The sequence below is a fragment of the Zeus faber genome (assembly GCF_960531495.2).
Source record: "Zeus faber genome assembly, chromosome: 6".
Taxonomy (NCBI): Eukaryota; Metazoa; Chordata; class Actinopteri; order Zeiformes; family Zeidae; genus Zeus; species Zeus faber.
In genome coordinates, this window is record NC_137201.1 from 5,512,776 (window position 1) to 5,535,940 (window position 23,165).

At 42.1% G+C, this 23,165-nt stretch overlaps 1 protein-coding gene across 1 annotated transcript in view; it reads left to right on the forward strand.

Moving 5' to 3' along the window:
- Window positions 1-2,666: 2,666 nt before the first annotated feature.
- Window positions 2,667-23,165, forward strand: part of ppfibp2b (PPFIA binding protein 2b) — a 65,970-nt gene continuing 45,471 nt past the window's right edge. The window contains exons 1-3 of the mRNA XM_080002354.1: window positions 2,667-2,765; window positions 6,817-7,025; window positions 22,823-22,909. Of these exons, the coding sequence (XP_079858480.1) occupies window positions 2,684-2,765; window positions 6,817-7,025; window positions 22,823-22,909 (378 nt within the window). The 5' untranslated portion in view covers window positions 2,667-2,683. The remainder of the gene's footprint in view (window positions 2,766-6,816; window positions 7,026-22,822; window positions 22,910-23,165) is intronic.

Genomic DNA, 23,165 nt, shown 5'->3' on the forward strand with positions numbered 1-23,165 from the left:
ATAACAAGAAACAGATGGACTATTATACAAGAAAGTGGCGGACACCAGTTGGAAACCAGCATCACAGCTGTCACAACAGCCCAGTCGGAGGAGAGAGAGGAGTGCGCTCTGTCTTCTCCCGCACAAGAGATACGAAACGTTAGACGAGCGTTAATGGCATCGTGCATTAGGCTGCTCTGTGGGGGTTGGGAGGGTCGGGTTGGTGGGGATGAGGGTACAGAGGGTATGGAGGGTTGGAAATCTTTCCTGAGGGTGGCAGCAGCGGTGGTGGATGACAACACAACACCCTCCCCATCCCCACCCGAGATGTGTTCACTGTGAGTGGGGATGACAGGCTGACACAGGGATCTGAGGCTTGAAGGAGAGATGACAGAACGGGGGGCGGTGAGCATCCGGAATTCGGGTGAGCGTCCGGAATTCAGGATGACAGGAAAGTAAGTGTGAGTGTGTGTTGGGGGGTGGTTGCCAGGAGCCAAGGGGAGGATGATGACATGACAGCAAAGGGGGGGATGGGGTATAAAGTGGAGACATTGAGGCAGTGATGGCACGAGGGAAGGACAATCAGGGCTTTGATAAACTCTGTGTGTGTGTGTGTGTGTCAATACCTTCATGTATTCACAATCATCATAGTGTTATTGACATCACAATCATTATTTAGTATTATGTTTTTATGGTGACTTTTTTTTATCATATCATTTGACAAGATATTGAAGAAAATGGTGGATTACTTCATTAATTGTCTACAGAGTAGAGGTGGAGTAGGTCTAGAGTAGATGTAGAGTAGATCTAGAGTACAGATATACCGTTTTCACACCAAAATTAGCGAGTTGACCTGGGTTTTTTAAACCCGGGTCAATCCGCTAAAAATAGGCGATTGACACCTTTCCCATTGCCAGAAGAAATGCAGTTTTTTATGGTGCATCACGTTCCATGTCACAAACACGTCGGAAAAGCGGCGTTCTAGTGTGATTGGGAATAAAACAGGAGAGGAGATAGCAAAAAAAAACAAATTATTTTGAGCCGTTAAAAAGAACCGGATCGTTCATGAACGACCCAACACTACAGTAGAAGCAGCATTGAGCATCGACAGCATGGATAACCCATGTGGCCGGTGCGCGAGTGTGCGCCAGTCCTTCCCCACACTCACAACATTTCACGTCCCCCATGTGGAAAAAAGTAAATAACTTCTGATTTTGGATTCTAAATGGGATATGAAATGATGTAATGATACACATATATTCCTGCCTATTTACGCGACGGTGTCCGGAACGTCAACACGCTTCGCATCACGCTGGTTAAGGGGCCAAAATTAGTGGGTCGACATGGGTGTCCTGTTCACATCAGAGCCGATAGTAGGTGGAGCAGATTAAAACCCGGGTCTATTGCCAGGTCATTTGACCCGGATTGAGACCCAGGTTTTTCCTTTCCCACTGGTGAAAAATGCAGATTGTTAGCGGGTGTTACCGGGCTTTTGGTGCAGTGGGAAAGGGGTAAGTGTAGAGGTAGAGCACCGGTAGAATAGAAGTACAGTAGATATTGAGTAGAGGTAGAGTAGGGGGATGTAGAGTTTGAGTAGAGACAAAGTAGAAGGAGGTAGAGTAGAGGTAAAGTAGAGGGGTGTACAGTAGGGCATACAGTAGGTAGAGTTGATGCAGGAAGAGAAGAGGTAGTTTAGAATGAGGTAGAGCAGATCTAGAGTAGAGGATGGTAAAGTAGAAGGAGGCATAGTAGAAGTAGAGTAGAATGAGGTAGAGCAGAGGTTGAGTAAAGGTAAAGTAGAGGGAGGTACAGTAGAGAAGAGGGAGGAGTAGAGATTTAGTGATAGAGTAGATGTTGAGTAGAGGCAAAGTAGAAGGACGTCGAGTAGAGGTAACGTAGAAGGGGCTACAGTAGGATAGAAGTAGAGTTGGTGGAGGTAGAGTAAAAATAGAGAGCAGAGTTAGAGTCGACCCCTTGTCCCTCTGTTCTGGGTGAACAACAGATTTTGCTTCCTTTTGGAGTAAATTTCCCAGTTCAGGAATTTGATGTTCACTTGTGACGTCATCGTGCATTCCCTCATAAACTCCTTTGTTAATCGTCATTATAATGACAAAATAATACATTCCTTAAATAGTTGACGACTAACATTTGTTTGCCCAAGCGTCACACATTGACAGTGACACCATGAGACCAGGCATCAGACTGTCTGTATATGAAAATATAGGGATGGACTAAGGCACTTACAGTTCTTAAAAGGCCCCAAGGCTCAAACTGGCAGGCCTCCCAGTCTAGCTCATATCCCAGTAAATGATGGGAGGAAGAGGAGGGTGAATAAAGGAATGAAAATATCACTTGCCCGTAATTTCGGCCGCACATGTTACAGCCTGTTATATAAATGAGGTCATAAGTCTCATCATCTACTATGAGTGCTTTTGCAGCCTAAGCTACTATAGCAGGCTTGGCCTTTTTAGATTCTGCTACTAGAGGTCAGAGCCATTGTCGACGGTAGAGAGCCCAATGAAGATGTGGAGGAGATCCCATATCAATGACTTATGCATGCTGCTACTTAAAGGATCGTACCAGTGTCAAGTTTTAGCCCAGTTTACTAGTCCTGACATTAATGCTAATGATAAGTTGTTGGTGACTCCTCGCCAAATTCTCCCCCCCTGCCTCTTTCAAGGAGGATCGGAAGATCTGAGGTCTGATGCTTCCGTCTCTCGCCATGGAATCTGAGGCCAGTCACATGCTGGAGGCAGCTCTAGAGCAGATGGATGACATCATCGCAGGTGAGTAGGAACAGAGACAGTTTATTGTTGGTTTATTTGGCTAAAATCGCAGGTGGGTTAAGGTGAAACTGTCAAACCTTAGATCTATATGACAGGTTTCCATTTACTGTCAATTGAATTGAAGATCTGAAAAGACACCTGGATCATCTGCATGATATCCTCAAGATTAGAAATTCATGGATGTTTATAATGTTGCAAAGAAATGTGGCAATGACTTTCTTGGAAATAAATTTGTAGTTTTAGGTTCCATACTGATAGAATCACTTAGCCCCAATTTGTTCTAAAATATGGGGTTCAATATTTTCCTCTTGGTAAATTGAACAGTTTCTAGGGTCTAGCGGTTTAATAACACAACAACTCCACATTATGCCTCTGCCATCCACAGTTGGTGGGGTGGGGTGGTGGTGGTGGGGTGGGGGGTCGGTCCAAATATTCCCCCATGAAAATGGGAATTAGGGTTACTGGTTGTGACAGTTAAAAATACCACATGCCAACCAAGTGGCATTTTCAGGGACCTCCGGTCCCAGAGACACAGACGACAGGGTTGTAGACACATCAGTTTATTGTAGAGAGTGGGCTGGTTGGAATTAGCCAGAGAACAGATGGAGATGGGTCATGACAGGGGCTCCTCTCCTGTGTGTGTGTGTGTGTTTGTGTGTGTGGGGATGGGGGATTTAACTGTCGCTCGTTAGACCAACCAACAAACAACAGGTACGCAGCCACTCTGATCCTGGGCTCCAATTACCTAGACCCAGGTCAGGTGTGGCTGCTCAAACCACACCATCCCCACACCACACTGGTTAATTTAAAGGTTAAACTTTGGTTAATCCAAGAGCACGGATTAGGCATTTATCAGTGTTGGGTAGAGCTTAGTGCTCAGGGACGTGTGTGTGTGTGTGTGTGTGTGTGTGTGTGTGTGTGTGTGTGTGTGTGTGTGTGTGTGTGTGTGTGTGTGTGTGTGTGTGTGTGTGTGTGTGTGTGTGTGAGAGTTTGTGAGTAAAATGACAAAAGGCAAATTAGGGAGAATCGTGGGTTAGCACTTGACACGTCTTTCTGTGTGTGTGTGCATGTGTGTGTGTGTGTGTGTGTGTGTGTGTGTGTGTGTGTGTGTGTGTGTGTGTGTGATGGGGGCGGGTTGTTGTCCTGCAGTCAGCTCAACGATTGCCAACATGATTCAACTAACAGGGGGTAAATGTTTAATGTGGCCTGAACAAGTAAGCGTGTGTGTGTGTGTGTGTGTGTGTGTGTGTGTGTGTGTGTGTGTGTGTGTGTGTGCATGCGCGCAGAGGAAACACAAGTTAATGAGCAAAATGAAAACAACAGAATCACTCTGGAAGCAGATAAGCGGGGGGGTGGAAACAGAGAGTAGAAGAGACAGCCAAGCCAAGGTCATGTCGTCTCACTTCCTGCGGGCGATTGTCACCCCTGGGCTTTAGGATTTATATGTTCCGTCATATACCGATGTGAAAAACTGACGCGGTGTACTGTTGTGCTGAAATCTCCGCTTCATTCCTCCCTCTGCGGGATAAAAAAGGAACAAAACAAAAAGACAACATATGAGCTCATAGTGTTCATTTGGTTGTCCTTGCCGCTCAACAACCGCAAATAGAAATACATTAAAAATCCCATTAGTTTGACGATTGGCCAGTCAACGGTGAGGAAATCCGAGCCACTTATCAGCTGCGTTTTCGAGACGTTGCCGGTCAAACTACATTCCTAAAACAAGTGAGGTTTTGTGGTACTCTCTGGTTGAGTGACTAGGCAGTGAGTCTTGAGACCCTGTGGCTTGTCATGGGGTTTGAGGGGGTGCTGCCATCTAGTGGTTGGTTATTTGTCATACTCTCAATAAATAACACTATTTGTTGACCAATGAAGATTTGATAAAAAAAAAATTTGAAATTAATGATTCTTTACATTAACAAAAACCTGTTTATTTTCAAGATATTTGTTGTTCATACAGTACTTTTTAATATTCAAATTTATGTCCAAGGCTCCCCAAGACTGATTATTCAGTCAAGTCAGCTCTAATTGGACTAAACAGCGTCACAGCCTTGTGATGACAAACATGCCAGTGCCAAGTGTACTGACTTGAATGACGAGAATAGGAATAAAAAAACAAGCCTCTATGACCAGGAAAAGACAACGTTTAAGTTATATTACAATGTTGAAATTCGAAGATCCCAGACAATAGCTACTATGGTGTCACAATGTTGATGCTATAAAGACATGCAAAATATTCACAGCATTTCCAAGACATATAAACTAAAGACATAATAGTTAGAGAAATTAGGTTTTTGGGGAATGAATGAAAAGTTCCTGTTTTTTTCCATATTTTAGCAAAAAAAAAAAATCCAAAGAGAATGTAATCACAGGTTTATTATTTATTTTGTCATGTGGCCTCTATTAAATGTTGGACTTCCTATATTGAGGCAGTTCAGCTCAACAATTGAGTGTGTGTGTGTGTGTGTGTGTGTGTGTGTGTGTGTGTGTGTGTGTGTGTGTGTGTGTGTGTGTGTGTGTGTGTGTGTGTGTGTGTGTGTGTGTGTGTGTGCGTGCATGTCCGCCCTGAAGGAAAAGAGCCAGGCGACACATGGGCATGTTGGACACACTGAAGGGAATATGTGGCTCTGATTATCTTTGCTCACTGTGGAGTTAGCTCGCCTGAGCCCCACTGTTTCAGGATTTGTAAGGAACAATCTTAAATTTGTAGCCCCGTTCCAATGGGTCATGTGCTGATAACAGACGCTGCAGTTATCTTTTTCAGTTCAGACTGGCTTCATTATTTAAGTCAACCTCGTTGTTTTATTTATTTTCTCTCCTATCTCTAACCTTCTTTTATATTTCCTTCTCCCCAGAACACGCTTATGGCTAAGCATGAGTGTTTCTCTCTAACCTAACATGTGGGTTTCTATCTCCATATCCTTGAAATTAAATGTAAATGTTATTGTTAAAAAGAAAGAAAGAATAATTAATATATATAACCATGTCTCCCAGGCGGTGAACCCAAGCAAGGTCTCTGCGTTGTGTTAGGTGAAGTGTATCAGGGCTGGGAGGACAGACAGGGAACAGGACTGCCAATGGTGGTTGAGGCAGCGCAAACTTCCCTCATTTATTGGCTTTGGAAACACAAGACAACTCAGTCACTTTCCAAGGCACTTATTGACTCATAAATCTAATACAAAATAAAATACACTTCAGCTGCCTCTTTCAAGAACTAGTTACTGATTGACCAGCCACCTCACAACTTTTACCCCGTTTAGCAATGCTCAGTTGAGCTAGCTCACCCAGACCACACTATTAACAGTTAGCATAAACATTGTTTCAACATTACATTTACAGAAATTATTCCACCCTTCACATAATCACCCTTGGAACATGCATGCTACATAAGGTTATAGCACATATTGTTATTAATGACATATGGCATTAATGGCAATGGCATGTTTTCAGTGCCACAGTGCTTGGGAGCCCTCCTTGCCTTTCGGAACACAAGACAACAAATAACATATTATGGCGGCAGGGGAGGGCCAAGAAGGCTCAACACTACAGCAATGCAAACCAACAACAACATAAAATAATACAAGAACGCCTATATATATATATACACACACACACACACATGCACATACACACACACACACACACAAAGATATGTGAAGATAACCCTCAATAAAAATAGAAAATTGTATACAATCCTGACAATATATTTTATATTGTATTTATTAATTTGTTTATTTTATTTGAGCTTTTTATATATATTTTTTTCATTTATTTATATTATTTGTTTTTATATTATATTATTTTATTTTATCTCATATATTTTATTATAATTTTAGGTAACAATTGTAGACATGGTGGCAATTAAAAAACGTTTAGATAAATATATAGATACAGTACATAAATGCAAATGAGTATATAAACTAAAATGCAGACAGAAATGTGTAAACCATGCACTTTCCATGTATTTTCTCTCTCTCTCTCTCTCTCTCTCTCTCTCTCTCTCTCTCTCTCTCTCTCGCTCTCTCTCGCTCTCTCTCTCCCTCTCTCCCAGGTTCCAAAGTGGCAGCAGCGGAGTTCTCCAACGGCCTGTACGACCTAAGCTCGCCCATCAGCACCGGCCCGCTACAGGTGGTGCAGCTGGCGGAGGACCTGAAACTGGCCCTGGACCTGCAGCTCAACCAGCAGGACAGAGCGAGCCTGAGGACGCAGCTCCCTGCAGAGACAGCACAGGCCCTCCTGGACTGGCTGCAAGGAGACAACGTGAGTCGTACACCCAGGGCCTTGCATTCTCTTCCTCTGAGATGGCCGCACACATACTTCACACACAACACACACACACTTAATTATTAAATAATAAAAAGTACAAAACAAATAAACGAGAAATCCAAAAATAAATAAATAATAATGAAATAATAAATATTAGAGAGCGGGTGAGAGGGACAAAATATTTCTCATTTTTATTTACAAGATGTTCAAATAAAACCCTTAATCGTTAAATGATGAAAAAAAAATACAAAACAAATAAAAAGGGAAAATAAAAAATACAAATGAATAATAAAAAATAAAAAAATTATAATAAAATAACAAATATTAGTGAGAGGAGGGGGTGAGACTGAGAGAGAGATTTTCTTTTAATTTCTTTTTATGTCAGATGTTTAAATCAGACACACACACTTGATTATTCGATTAAAAAAATACTAATATAGAACAAAACAAATAAATACATGTTTTGGGAGAGAGGGGGAGAGAGAGAGTTATAAAAACATCTTTATTTAACCCATGTAATATTTCCTGATTCCAGTTGTAGAACACAGCAAAAATAAATAAAATAGATTACTATGGAACAGTAACTGTGGTATAACACTTGAACTAGTGTAAGAGTAACTGTGTTATTACACTGTAACTAGTATGAGAGTATTTGTGTTACTACACTGTAAATAACTGGCAAAGAGTGTCGCATTATGGGAGGCAAAGCAAGACATGTTTGTCTTGTAAGAAGACCAGAGTTTGATCTAACACAGGCAGCCGACCCACTTAAAATCCACAATCCTGGAGCTGGACTACGAATTCTACCCCTACAACGTGTGGTGGGTGTGTTTACGGCTCAGACCCATGGAGGAGGGGCCGTAAAATGTTCAGACAGACACAGCCATCGATCTGCTGCACTGTAAAACAATATGAAAAGTCTGTAAATGTTAGGTCTCAGGTCCCGTCTCTAACGCAGGCACAGCTGGAACATTTAGCATTTTTTGTTGGTCTGTGGCAGGAAACCGTGCATAGAACACAGTTTTATATGTGGTCCGATGCAGTGGCGATTGTATGTTTTTTTACACTGGGGGCTATAATTAGAATGGAGGGGCCAATAAATCTATATGTTCTGTACAGGAAAGGATTTTACTTTCCTTTAAATTGCTTGTAAGAACTTTGACAGGCTCCTTCTTTTCTCCGTTATCCGTAAAAAAGTCACAATTGCTAAAAGGTTGGTAGCCTTGTCCGCCATCGTGGGTGTGCTGTAAAACTCTGCGGCATAATGCGTCATTGGCTCCGGCCCTCACCTAAACCAAACAGAGTATTTACAGTAGGTGTAAACATGTCTGACACAGACAATCGCGATTGTGTGCTACATGTGTGAAAGGGCAACTCCGGACAATGTCTGGCCATGTGAAAGCAGCTTGATATAATTCAACTCAATTTATGCACTTGTTTGTTCAGTCTTTCTTTTTTCTTAACTGAAGCCCTGTTTACACTGAATCCCACATCTCGGACTGTGGGATCCATTGACAGATTCAGTTATTTAGCACCAAATTTAGCCAAAATTGATTAAAAAAGTGACGTATAACTATTTAAGCTGTCACATATGGAAGCCAATAAGTGCCATAGTGTTTTGAATATTTAAAGCCATTGACTTTTATATATAGAAATTTTAACTACTTTGAATTGACAACATTTAAATATTGTCACTTTTATTCCCAAAACTCAATTTCAAATAACGTTTTTTCAATGTTTACAAATTCAGATCCAAAAATTAAAGTTGTAAATATTCTTGAAATTAAACTTGGGTTGCTGGAACTCGAGTGGTCAAATTCGGATCAGAAAGATTTGGTTAGAAAAAATTCAAATCCGGCATGCGGGTTAGCAAGGATAGCTAGGTAGAAGCAATCGAGCCCCGACAATATCGAAGCAACTTCTGTACGGTGGCCCAAAGAGTTTAACGCACGCACTGCAACTTAAGAAAACACATGCAAATTGACAAAACACAAGCAAATTAAGAAAACATCTTCACCAGTTTAAAAACCACATGCGCAGTATTTCGAAATTGCACTGCAAATTGAGCCAGCTCATTTTCCCCCTAAAAATGTGGATTCAAATGTTTGAAACATCTACTTATTTCTATATTTTCCAATCCTAGGGGGTTGGATCAGACTGCGTGCTTTTTGGGATTCGGTGTAAATCGAGCTTTAGTGTTGGAGAGAATTCGCTTGCATGGTGTCGCTAATACGTCCGGCTCATCTTATCGCATCCCGCCATTTCTGTTTGGAAATTGAGGTGGAAGCAGGAAGGGAAATTGCACATAGATGCTGTTTAAACATTTAATTGTAGGAGGACAATAATTTCAAATGCATTAAGCAGCAATCCCTGATACTGCCGTTGAACTGGAGGAGAGCAGGGGACGAGCGGAGCGGGTTGGGACAGGGTCCAGTCGGCATTCCATGGAGACACTATTACTGCTCTCAGATCCACTTCCTGTACCTAACTCACTCCCATACTCCCCCTCTCCCTCTCTCTCTCTGTCCATCTCTCTCTCTCTCTCTCTCTCTCGCGCTCTCCCCCTCAGCTCTTTGCCCCTCTTCTCAGCTGCCTTCTCTGTTTTACTCATGTTGAAGTTCACTCTTTTCTTCTCTCTCTCCCTCTCTCATTCTCTCTCTCTCTCTATCTTTATGACTCACTGCTACTGTCATCCCTAGTGCCTTTCAGTTTGCCTCCACTGTAAGCGTCTCTCCCTCCTTTCAGCACGCGGTATTTCTATGCTTTAACCCGCACTCTGGGTTTGTTTTGGTCGTGAGCTGCCATGTGTGTACAACCGGTTCTTCTTTTTTTGTCATCTTGCTGTACACACAAACAAACTGCCAGAAAGTATTACAGGTAAGTTCGTCCTTCGTTGATATCCGATGTGTGAACCAGGTATAGGTTTGTGTTATATACCGTGATTTATCCTTGTAGGTAGAGATGGAAAACTATATGGGCTATAGAATATTGCTTGTTTTGGTTTGCCATGAAAATGTGTAAAATAAATGAAATTAGCTTTTGTGTTGCATGATCAAAATGCAAGGCTAGAATAATTCTAAATTGAATTAAATATATTTCCTCAGTTCCAGCCAGAATAGCAGCTCTGTGTCGATCAGAGCAAGTTTCACTCTGAAAGTGATGACTATCATCGATAGCACTGAATGTTTCGACTGTTTTCTGGGATTCAGATCTTGACGAGTCTTTCAGTAACAAGAGTCGTTCCATTTTCCGCCACTTGGTTCGCTTGTTTGAGTCGCTGTAATCCACGGTGAGCGAGGGAGGACATACGGTGAATGATGAACGAGAGTCAGAAGAGTCAGTTTGGCTCTGAGTTGTGAATGGAATTCTCACAAGAATAATTCAATTCTGTCAAACCTAGGCATGGGACAATATGAAGATTTCATGTCGGCCAAAATAATTGCGATTCATGATATTATCCCAATAATCATCATATATAAGTATGCCTACAACTCTTACAAGGGCACTGGATCATACTGGAATCACTTACATAATATCTAACATTTTTTTAAGAAACAAATATTTTATTACATCATAGGCACATCTTTTTTTGTGAACCCCCTTTTTTAGTGAAAAACAAACAAGGACGGATTCAGACTCTCGCCAACACCCGGCAGGTAATCACAATGAGAGAAAGAAAATCCATTAATAAAAATAATCTATCTATTAACCTGATATTCAAGCATTCACATGATTCAATTAGATGTGTTGTACAGTAAATTAATAACTTGCTGTGTTTTCATGTCACACAGACAGCAAGGGCAGCAGAATGAATAAAAAAAAAAACAATCAAGCAATCTTAAATGAAGTAATCATAAATTATAAGGTCTCCCTCTCTAAATAAATAAAAAATTGCAACATTGTTTGAGTCTGTTCTTTAAATAAAATAAAGTCCAACTGGCATTATGGCATAGAGTCAAACTTAAAAGAATGTTCACAAATGGCAATTCAAAATAAATCAGGAAAGCAATAGGACTGTACGTTAGTGAGCTAGACAGCTTTTTCAAGTCACTCGTGGAATAATCACTCTCATGTGAGGATATTCACCTTTATCCCGATAATGGAAATTCACCACAATAAAATTATCTTGAGTGTTTTTATCGATAAAATCTTATATCCTCCCATCCCTAGTCAAAACTATTAAGTGGGTCGCGACTTGGCCTTTGTTTTTTGCCTTTAACTTTAATTTAGACCTCAGTAATTATTTTCAGTTCATGAATCTAAGATTTACTCGCTCACCCACTCTTTTGTTGGTGCAGCTCCCATGTCCTGAGTCTTTTCAAAGATTTGGACGAATCGTTTGCAAGTACAGTGGTACCTCGACTTACGACTGCATCTACTTACAGCTAAACCAAGATACCAGTAGCGATAGTCGCGAAAATCTGTATCGACTTGCGACCGACTGCTCCAAGATACAACCGTAGAAATTTGCAGTTGGCGCGTCGGCGGCCAATCAGCAGTCAGTCAGCAGCCAGTCAGCATTCAGTCAGCATTCAGTCAGCAGCCAGTCAGCAACCAGTCAACAGCCAGTCAGCAGTCAGTCAGCAGGCGACCTACATTGTGTGTGCACGTAGTTCGTGGCTTATCGATATTTTTTTCATATATATTGTATTTGTGCTGTGTATTTTGTTTATTTTCACCATTCATGATTTCATAATTTATATGGAAAAAATTGCTTCGACATACGACTTTTTTAACATACGACCGTTCTTATAGAACGAATTACACTCACATGTCGCGGTACCACTGTTTCACTCTTACTCGACCATAATAATAAGCATAGTTATACATGTCCCTGATTTTTTTAGTAGTTCACAAAATATTGGTGTGCCATGGGATTATTTCAATGTAAAAAGTGTGACATGGCAGAAAAAAAGGTTGGGGAACAGTGGTTTACGGTATCACATGTGGATTGAGCGCTCTGATAGTGAAACAGTGAAGGAGTGAAGGTTGGAAAAATGCTTTTCACTGGATCAAACAAGTGGAAAACACATCCTGAGCCTGAGCCTGAGCCTGTGATGTTTTTGACAAGGGTTTCATAAAGCGCCTCTTGATTCTTGAGCCTCAAGCCGACAAGATTTGCTCTCAGACTTGCTCACAAATACGATCAGTCACAAAAAAAAAAAAAAGAACTCTTACATCAGCCTTATATAAACCATAATAAGGGCTAAATATTGTAGATATAGAAATGCTTTCACAAGTTTTGAGTAGTCAACCATATGTCAACCACCTATGGATGCCAAACCTGATTAGCTGCCTCACAACAGCTAAATGGAACAATCTGTTAATGGGTTTACAAGACCAGCTTATAGCAGGAAGCTAATGTGAAGCTAAATTGAACATAAATGGCTCGAAACACTTAAATCTTTGCTGATTTGCAGAAAGCACCTCACGCAGCAGCAAACATATCCCAGAATGCCATTGTGTCGCAGTAAATAGTTCCTAAATATGTTACGGATTATCATTATCAGTCAATCAGTAGTAAGTTGGCAATTTCTGAAACACAGAGGTCTTTAGCAGACTCTTACTTTGAGTATACACTTATACTTAAGACCATTTCTCAGTGGCTGTGGAACGAAAGGTACAACACCTTTAGAAGGTTGTTTTTTTTAAGATGTGGTTTTGAACTCATATCTTCCTCAAAGATGACAGACACCAGTTTGTTGGTAGTTGGCGGGGGGATGGTGGGGTTTTTCCACTACTGTTGGGGGATGGCTTCCTGCTCCACCCTACTGACCATCCAAACAGGATCAAAGAAACACACTCTACAATTTTCCAACGCTCCCTTGGAGGGAAGGGGTTCCAGCACGTTCTTTGCCGATCTGAGATGAAAGCTTTGATGATTTTCTGAGTTTTGCACTGACAGAGAGTGAGATAAGTTAAGGTAATACTTGATTTTAGGGTTATATTGCTCATATCAGTGTTGATCAGCTGGGCGCTTCTCGACTAAAGACTGATTGGGCGTTCTGCCCATTTTTGGAGAATCTGCAAGAATTCCACAAAAGCTCTGCAATTAGTCCGAAACTAGTCTCTGATGAGGTGTACAGATATGGGAGTCTATCAGGAATTGGATCAGTGGGAAGAATTGTAAATGACACCAGCCCAATTGTCTGCTGAGTGGCCACTAGAGGGCGGTACACAGCGGTGGTGGTGGTGGTCGTGGTGGGGGTTTGGGGTTTGGTTGCGGCGTCTCTGCAGCTGTTGGGAACCAGGTGGCGTGGGGGGTCCTGTCAAGGAAAACTACAAAAATAAGTATACTGATCTCTGAAGGTACAATGGACTTGAGCTTCAAGGTGCTAAATCTGTGGTGTCGATGGTGATATCGGAGGGGGGTTCCCTGCTGAGGTTTCTAGTTGCAAGAGTACCAGAAAAGTCTGTGGTGGGACTGATGATGGTTTTTAAGCTAAGGACCTCAACTTTTTAAGGAAAGCAGATAAGATGCCTTTGTTGTGGTTTACTCCACAATAACAATTTGTGTATACACGTGCGTGTGTGTGTGTGTGTGTGTGTGTGTGTGTGTGTGTGTGTGTGTGTGTGTGTGTGTGTGTGTGTCGCAGGCTCGCGCTCGTCCCTGCATAAACAAAGCAGACGGGGGTCTTGTAAACGACAGGAAATGGATTCACCATCTAACGAGTGTCGAGCTAGACGCAGAAAGAGATAGTGAGTATGGGGGGAGGGGTGGACATGGGGAGAGAGAGAGAGTGAGAGAGAGGAGGTCTATCTAACTCCTGTACTGTAGGCATCCTGCCTGACTTAATTAGTGAAAGGGAAAGAGAGTTGGGAGTGTGTGTGTGTGTGTGTGTGCGTGCGTGTGTGTGTGGAATCTGGCACAAATCACATTTCGGCTGACATTACAGCCTGTTGCTGTTTTGTTCGCAGCTCAACAGCAGATGCTGGAGAGAGAGAGAGAGAGAGAGAGAGCAAGAAAGACAGAGAGAGAGCAAGAAAGAGAGAGATCCAGAGTTTTGTATGCATGTGTGTGAGAGGGAAAGAAAGAAAGAAAAAGGGACAAAACCCAGGCCAAGACAGAGACTCACGCAGATGCGAGCAGAGGGATAACTGGAAGTAGAGAAAAAAACACACACACAGGACCTCTCCCTCTCATTCTCTCTCTCGCTCTCTCTCTCGCTCTGTCACTTTGTAGCTGGCAGGGGGGCTCGGCCATTTGGTTGCCGGGAGTCACATGCAGCATCTGCGGGAGGGAGGGAGCAAGGGAAGACCCGAGAAAGAAAGAAAAAATTAAAACAGGGAGAGGGGGACAGAGAGGGGGGAGTGACTCTGGGAGGGAAAGGAGGGAGGAAAGCAGAGTGGAGCGACACAACAACAGCCCAGAGCAACACGGAAAACACAACACACCGAGAGAGAAAGAGAGAGAGAGGGAGAGCGAGGGAGAAAATAGTTAAAGGAAGGAAGGAAGGAAGAAGGGAGGGAGAGAAAGAAGAAAGCGGAGGAGGAGGCGATGAAGAGAAATGGGCCAGATAGGCGGAATTAAAGAAAGTCAGCAGCCAGGGTGGTAAAAACAAATCCTTCACAGCTGAGAGCAGCACACACACACACACACACACATGCACGTACAGTACAAGTCAGCGCTCATATGCTACGCTGCCTTCCTGCATACTATAGCATAGACACTCACTCACACACACACACACTCTCTCTCTCTCTCTCTCTCTCTCTCTCTCTCTCTCTCTCTCTCTCTCTCTCTCTCTCTCTCTCTCTCATACACACACTCTCTCACACTCACACACACAGAGTCGGAGCCCACATTGGCAATGGGCTGGGAGCATGGATTCTCCCATTGACATTTACAAGCACTTCTCCTGGCTCAGAAAGGTGAGTTTCCCAACCCCCCTCCCGATTCCGAATGTCTTAACTTTTCCTGTGTTTCTCTTTCATTCTCATCGGACTTGGTCTAGAAATGTCTTATTTTTGTTTGGTTATTTTTTTCCCCTTCTATTTCCGCCGGCCTCAGCAGATGAACGTTTTGACAGCGTGGGCTATAAGCTATGCCTGTGCGTGTCGGAGTGTGTGTTTTGGTGTGTAGTTCGGTGTGTAAGATCAGATCGTCAGATCCCAGTAGTGTGCTGTTTGGCAGGTGCGAAACATTTCCTTTCTGTTCAAATAGCGTGTGTGTGTGTGTGTGTCTGTGTGTGTTTGTGACTGTCTGTGTGTTTGTGTGTCTATTTTTCTGTCTGTGTTTGTGTGTTTGTGCGTGTGTGTTTCTGCATGTCTAAGTGTCTGCCTGTGTGTCTGTGAGTTTGTGTTTGTTTCTATCTGTGTGTGTGTGTGTCTATGTATCTGGGCGTGTTTGTTTGTGTGTGTGTGTCTATGTTTCTGTCTATGTGTGTGTGTGTGTGTGTGTGTGTGTGTGTGTGTGTGTGTGTGTGTGTGTGTGTGTGTGTGTGTGTGTGTGTGTGTGTGTGTGTGTGTGAGGGCAAAAAGGGGGGGGGGGGTTTCGAACCTGCACAACAGAGGCTATGTTATCTGATTAGCAGCCGCAATGCACTCATCAGCTGATTGTTGTTACCAAGCACAGCAACAAGTGAGGTGCAGTTAGGGACCAGTGGATTTTTACGTAACCGACACCACTGGGCGAGACGCTGCAGGCCTTGGAAAGTACATTTGGGACAAGAAGAGGACAAATATTTGTCGAATGTCACCGGTTCAGAGCATGTTTACCTTCAGGATTGTCACGTGTGGACTTAAATTCAGTCCCTAAGTCAAGCTGGAGTCACATAAAGCTTTTGCGTTACATTACAGCATTTTTTTCAATTACACTTTAAGCTATTGAACATTGTCCTCCTGGTTAAGTGCAGACAAAGTATTAGGTCAGGGTCACTTCTTTACTTAATGTTCTTTAAGAAAATTATCTGGATCTGAATTTCTTTGCATCAAGTTTAGACATTCACACAACTGGACAGGCTTTACGGAACCTTTTATAGAGATGATGTTTTTGCAGCATTAGACAGGGAGGACATGCAGCAAAGGGCCTCAGGCTGGATTTGAACCTGGTCTGTGGGAAAGGACTTAACTGTAATGGTCTATGCACTTTGATGTGAGCCACCGGGGCGCTCCAAGGCTTCACTGAATCTTAAGCAATGTGCTAATACTTAAAGCCAAGCAATGTTCTGACTGCATTAGGACAGTATCCCTTTTTTCCAGGGACCTTTGGCCAGAAAAAAATGACATTTATTTTTAAATTTCGCATTCTGATACAGTCCACACATCACCAAGTAATGAAAAGTATTGAAGGCATACCAATGGATTTAGTCATATCCAAGATTAAATTTGTATAGTTGACTAATCTTTGGTTATCTTTTTCCATGTCCCATTCCATGTTCTAGGTGTGAAACTGGAACAAAATTTAGAACTAATGAAGCTATGTTGAGATAATATGACACCTCTCAAAATTGACTGAGCTGCTTGAGGTCATCAAAAAAGAATTTCAAGGAGTGCATTCCTTTGATACATTCAATTTTCTTCTCAATATTTGTTTTTGTGCCATTGAAACATAGTGACAGCTAGTGTGATTAATCCAACGCCACTCTGTTCTCAGTCCAACTGAGATGGTTCCATTCAATTTCATAATGTATGACGTGTTTGGCCATCATCCGGCCAGGTCAGCCAGGAAAGCACCTTTCAGAAAATTTAATTTGCTGGGCATTTTTCGTGGAAAAAATCAGTGTTTACATTAGATTTGATCAGATTCAATTACATTTGTGGTTCTCAACTGGTCCTTAGTCATTAAGTTACAATGCAAACATTTAAGATTTGAACCATTTCACAAAATGAATAATGCAGTAATCTACAATGCTTTGGTGCACGTTAAACATAGTCCACAGTTACCTTTGATGCAGAAAGGTTAAATGTTGTAACTATAAAGTCGTTTTAAATAAATATTACCTAACAATAACTGTACGGCATTGGCTAAGACGCTTTGATAAAGGACATTTAAGAGATTCCTACTGACCTCAAAGGACTTACATTAAGCCTTTTTAAATACAGCATTTTGCATTATCTTTCCAGTTGAGGTCTTGGTCAATGTGGACACCCCAGTATTTATTCATGAGTAGGAACTACTTCAACCTAGCCTGGCCTTTAAGAATAACTGTTCTTCTTCCTTAAGTCAATGGCCAACTCCTCCTCTTCCTCATGCCAGTATACCAACTGGGATATCACTGTTAGAACTGTAAGACAATAAGAAATGCCAATGGATGGAAGGGTTTACACCATTGTTCCTGTTGTCAATCTAAGAAGTGGTAACTTTAGGTTAACTGGTGCCATGGCAGGCTCTTCCGACACTTGTGAAATGTATCTCTCCTATTAAAGCCGCAAAGGTGAAACCACTGAATCTTAGATTAGAGAAGATTCTTTATTTGTCACACAGCACACACACCACAACACATGCACCCATGCGGCGACAGCGACCAACACACACATGCTTAAAATGGTGGCTGGTGAAAGTTGTTCTCTGCTTTTAACCCATCCCAACTTCTCCTTCCTCCGGGAAGCAGCCAGGAGCAGTGGGCACCATACAGCGATGCGCCCAAGGACCAATTCCAAATGTCCAACACTGGTCAGATGACGATCTTGTGCATGTTTTTGGTCCATTCTGATGTTATATGGAGGAAACCCCATGTGAGCACAGGGAGAACACGCCAACTCCACACAGAGAGACCCTAGATCTAGTACTTGTAACTAACCCTTGAGAACCATTTCAAGTCCTTGTGTATGACGATTTGGAATGTTCTTTGGAGGCTCTCTTTACAAATTCTTCTTGTTCTTTGAAGATTTTGTGCTGCAGTGACGCCTGTACACAGTTGGATAGACCCATACTACAGTAAAGCCCAGGTTGAGATTCTCAAGGGTTTTGCTACACCATGAGTAATCCCTACAACTTCAGAACAACTGTCGGTGTGGAATGAGTGGCAAAAAAAATTCCATCCTATTCCATCCTATTCCATTCCTTTCCATCCTATTTCAAAACCTAATTGCAGAATCAAAAGTAACAATGCTATTTCTCATATTCTACCCACGAGTTCCTATGAAGCAGAAACATATAGTAAGTGGGTGATGCCATGCATGCTGTCATGCATTCTTGGAAACTGGGATCATGCTTGTCATTGGGAGTTCCCTTCCCACCCAGTTCCCATGTCCAAAGGATTTTTCATTCCTTTTTTTCAAAAATGTTCACTCAGAAGCCTGCACATCACTGCAGTGTGCCAAATAAACCATAAAATACAGTATTTAAAGAAGTAATACATGTAGGCGTAAATGCATGTACACGCATCTTTGTCATTCGAACTGCAGCATAGAAGGACAGATATAATTCTTTCCTGCTTTCCAGCTCTGTGCTCTATGACTGTACTGTAGAACGAAAGGTATGTCTCGCAGTAATACCCTGAACTATAGAACTAGAGAACTATAGAACCCTGCGGAAGGTTTGTCAAGTTGTCGCTCAGGTTCTTCTTCCTGTTTAGATCAGAGCACACTAATGGGTTTAATGTCCCCATACGGTTGCTGTCAGCAGAGCCAAACTGTATACATCCCCGCTCAAACTAAGCCACGAACCGCAGCTGCAGTGCGTTCAGAAAGCTCTTTAGAAATACAGAAATGGAAACAAGTCGGCCATGTTAATCAGGGGAACCTTACGTTTGAAGCTGGATATTTTGACACCGTCCAGACACTGCGTGATCCGTTGTGGATCCGCTGCTGTGGCGGTCATTCATTTTTCTCAGAAGACAGGTAAACTTGCTTCTGTCACAGCTGCGAATGGTCATTTGCAATAGTTTGACACTATTGACCTACAGAGAACTTGACACTGCAAGTTCTCTTTAGGCAGCAAAAGCCAAGATTTTACAGTCAAGCTTTGTTGCCTGAACTGTTTCAGCTGGCTGCAGCCGTGACAGGTTCTAGGTGCCTTTGCTAAGCAGACAGTAGGTATTCTGTGATAAACATGGTTTATGAGTCGCCATATAACAGCGGGGGCTGTCCTGGTTCTGCCCTGGCCCACCTGTGTGGTGGAACGATTGAATTAAAGTTCAACTTGTCGACCAGATTGTTTTTGGAGTGACACGTGACACAGCCAGGTGATTATTACAGACTGGTCTGGTATTCATAATGTTTGAAACTGTTTACACTCAATTATCTGTGATACTACTGATATTCAAGTCTGCATTAAGTGACATTTCTCTTAATAAAATTTAATGAGAAGACCAGGACTTGAAACCTTGACTGGACCTTTTTTGTCCACCAACGGTATTCTTTTAAACATATTTATTCGTCAAAAAAATAAGAGCTATAACATATGATAAAACACATTTCACATCAAAACATATTTCTTTTAATCCCTCACACACACGCATAGTCACACACACACACACACACACACACACACACACACACACACACACACACACACACACACACACACACACACACACACACACACACACACACACGTGTATACACATCTAGTCTAGCATTAAACCAGGGTTATTCAAATCAGTACATTGTATTTTAAACTTAAACTAAAAACAAGCCATTCGTGACCTGATTGCCATTTTTCATTAAACGGTCTCTTCTCCTCCCCTCCTTGGTTTTGATTTCTATTTTCATTGTCTGTTTTCTTCTGTTTATTTGAAATATGATCCTTTTCATTTGGCTTTCTTGTCCCAGTTATATGTGGCCACATAATTAATAATTAATCAAAAATATCTAAAAGTCTGAGTGTTGTTGAAATTGTTCTATCAGGGATATAAGAGTTGGGTTTCATCTCGCTTCCAAACTTGATGTTTGAAATTAATCACTTGTCTAGTAACTTGACAGCGCTACCCGCCACAGCTTATTTGTATATACATCTGGCCGGTTGGCTTGTCTTAATTTCAAGCCCTGCAGAATACATTTGCTCGTGAAGGACTGCTTATACCCTTTCCCACTGCCCCCCCCAATTGATTCATTCTCAGCGACAAAAACCGCTAACAATCAGCATTTGTCAACAGTGGCAAAGGAAAAACCTGGGTCTCATTCACAGATCAAATGACCCGGAAATAGACACAGGTTTTAATCGGCTCCACCTCTGATCGGCCCTTATGTGAACAGGACACACGGGTTGACCCGCTAATTTTAGCCCCTTTACATGCGGGATGTGACGCGCGTTGAAAATCCAGATGTTGGCACATTAATAGACAGTATTATCCGTGTATCATTCCATCATTTCATATTATTCCATTTAGAATCCAAAATCAAAATCAGAAGTTATTGACTTTTGTCCGCATGGGGGAACCAGGAAATGTTTTGAGTGTGGGGATCGCACTGTGGGCACCGCAGCAGAGAACCCCCACGCTCCCAGCTGGTCCCCAGTCCCCGCCGCCGGAACACCAGTGAGCGCACCGGCACTGGCAGCATGGAGTATCCAAGCGCGGGTGCACACCAGCCGCATGGAGTATCCATGCTGCTTGTGCTCCATGCTGCTTCTCCTGTACTGTTGGATCGTTCATGAACAATCAGACAATCAATATCTTTTTCAAGTTTAAACAGTTTTATGTTGTTGTTTAAGTTTCTGTCTCCTCTACTGTTCTGTTCCCAATCACACTGGAACCATGACAAGCCCCTTGTTCGGCGTGAAAATAGTATAATACCGTTGATCTCCTGAGGATCTCCTGAGGAAGAACTCCCCATTGTATCGCTATATGTGTTTTTTAGCCAACTGTTTTTGAGCGGAGTGTCCCTTCACATTGGACTGGCTGATGAAGAGTCTGATATACCCAAAAAGACTTTGTAGTGTTGGCGAGTAAAGACAGTTTTGTGTAGCCATGCAAGCGTTTGCCAATTGATTCATTCTCAGCGACGCAATCCTTTTTGTTTCTTTTCAGCCACCGCAGGTAGACGTAGAACCATTTATTGGAGGAGAGTGTGAGGGAGGCGGGGTAAAAGTTAGAGTTCTTTGATGCCATCAATCATCCTCATCCTTTTTATGTTTCTCTGAACATCGCCAGCAAGCATTGAGTCAGCGGGAGTCACTCAAAGACAAGATAATCTCTACCAGCAATGGTAACTGCTGAGAACACGCAGTGCAGTGCCATACGCTAAAGTGTGATTTATTTTTATTTTGAGTGAGCAAGAACATTATTCAACCTTGGAGCTATACAGATTTCAGGCTGCAGGAGGGAACAAAGATGTCCTGGCCAAACTTGATGGATAGGAAGCATTTTCGTTCCTTTTAATTTGTCTTTTGCTGAATCTGCCCGTAGCTTTGGAGACTTAGGTCACTTAAGCACATTGTGTAAAATATTTCCAGGGCTACAGTTCAAAAGGCTGTGGTTGACAGAGGGGAAAATTGATCATTGTGATCATTTAGCTATAAAAGAATATTGTCTGTACTGAGTCAACAGTGTGCACCATATCATCTCTCATCACCCAGGACAGGAAGTAATGTAGTCTAACGTCATTAGAATCTGAATGAGTTTATTCTGCCAAGTAAATTTTCATGTACGAGGGATTTGTTATGGTGAGGAGTGGTGTGTTTGTCTACAGGCAGGTCAAAAATATTGAAATAAAAAAATAAAAAAATAAACAACAAATAATTATACAAAAAAAAAAGCCAAATAACAAATGTGCAAGAATGCAGAACAGAAATATGCAATCTAACTATAATCGAATTAAATTCTCTGTCTGTTTGTATGTATATATGTCCTTTGATTATCTCCACAACCGTTCATCCGATCTACTTCACCCTTGGCGGGTGTATTACTGGGTACCCAAGGATCTGCAGTGTTGAATTTGGTGCAATTTGGACACAACACGTGTAATATTAATAAGCCAGCGGTGGCAGCGCTGCAGGGCTCTGCGACTGAGACACAAGGAGTGTCTTTTCCCGGTGTATGACTTAACACAGGACTGAATCATTGACATTTTGTTTAACTGTGCCATTCAAATGTCTTAGAAAGTCTTACATTTTGAATGGGCATGCACTAGTATATAAAAATATACAGAATATACAAAAAGCGATTCTACACACAGGATAAATTACTCTAGGTCTTTACAGTTTAAATGATAAATTATTACTATGTACTAACTAAGGGAAGGCCAGAGGGAGTTGCAGAGCGTCTTTGTGGATTTAGAGAAAGCATATGATAGGTGTGCGGTAGGTGTGACAAAGGCATTCAAAGTGGAGGTGGGATTGCATCAAGGATCCGCTCTGAGACCTTTTTTGTTTGCAATGGTGATGGACAGGTTAACAGATGAAATCAGGCAGGAGTCTCAATGGACTATGATGTTCGCGGATGACATTGTGATCTGTAGCGAGAGTAGGGAGCGGGTGGTGCAGAAGGTTTATGGATGTGTCGAGGGAGGACATGCCGGTGGTTAGTGTAAGGGAGGAAGATGCGCAGAACAGAAGGTATTGGAGGCAGATGATTCGCTATGGCGACCCTTCACGGGAGCAGCCGAAAGACGAAGAAGAACTAGGTTGTTACAGAGTCTGCAATGATTGTTAGTGTGACAGCCAAAGGTAACAGAAAGTATGATTATATGTTATATGTTATCAGTGTTTTACATTGCCCTCCGTGTGTAGAAAATGATCCACAATCAATTCGCTATTGATGAGGATCCCATAATCAATTACACTTCTTCTCAACTTTTGACATCTAAATAGATGTATTAAATTCAAGCATAATATGAATTATTAGCAGCACAAAACACTTTGAAAACCCGGTCCGTCTTCACCAACTGATCTGTTATGTGTTGTCCAGGTGAACCTGTGTTCTCCAGCCAACAATGAAACGTACCAGGAACGTCTGCTCCGCCTAGAGGGCGACAAAGAGTCTCTGGTGCTACAGGTCAGTACCTCTAGTTCAAGTTCAAGAGATTATTTGTCACAGTGTGTGTGTGTGTGTGTGTGTGTGTGTGTGTGTGTGTGTGTGTGTGTGTGTGTGTGTGTGTGTGTGTGTGTGTGTGTGTGTGTGTGTGTGTGTGTGTGTGTGTGTGTGTGTGTTTGTGTGTGACACATTGAAGTATGATAGATATCTCCACCGGACAAAGAAAATGATTATGTCTTTCCAATACGTCAATGACTCTGTGGTTTGACTGTGCTTA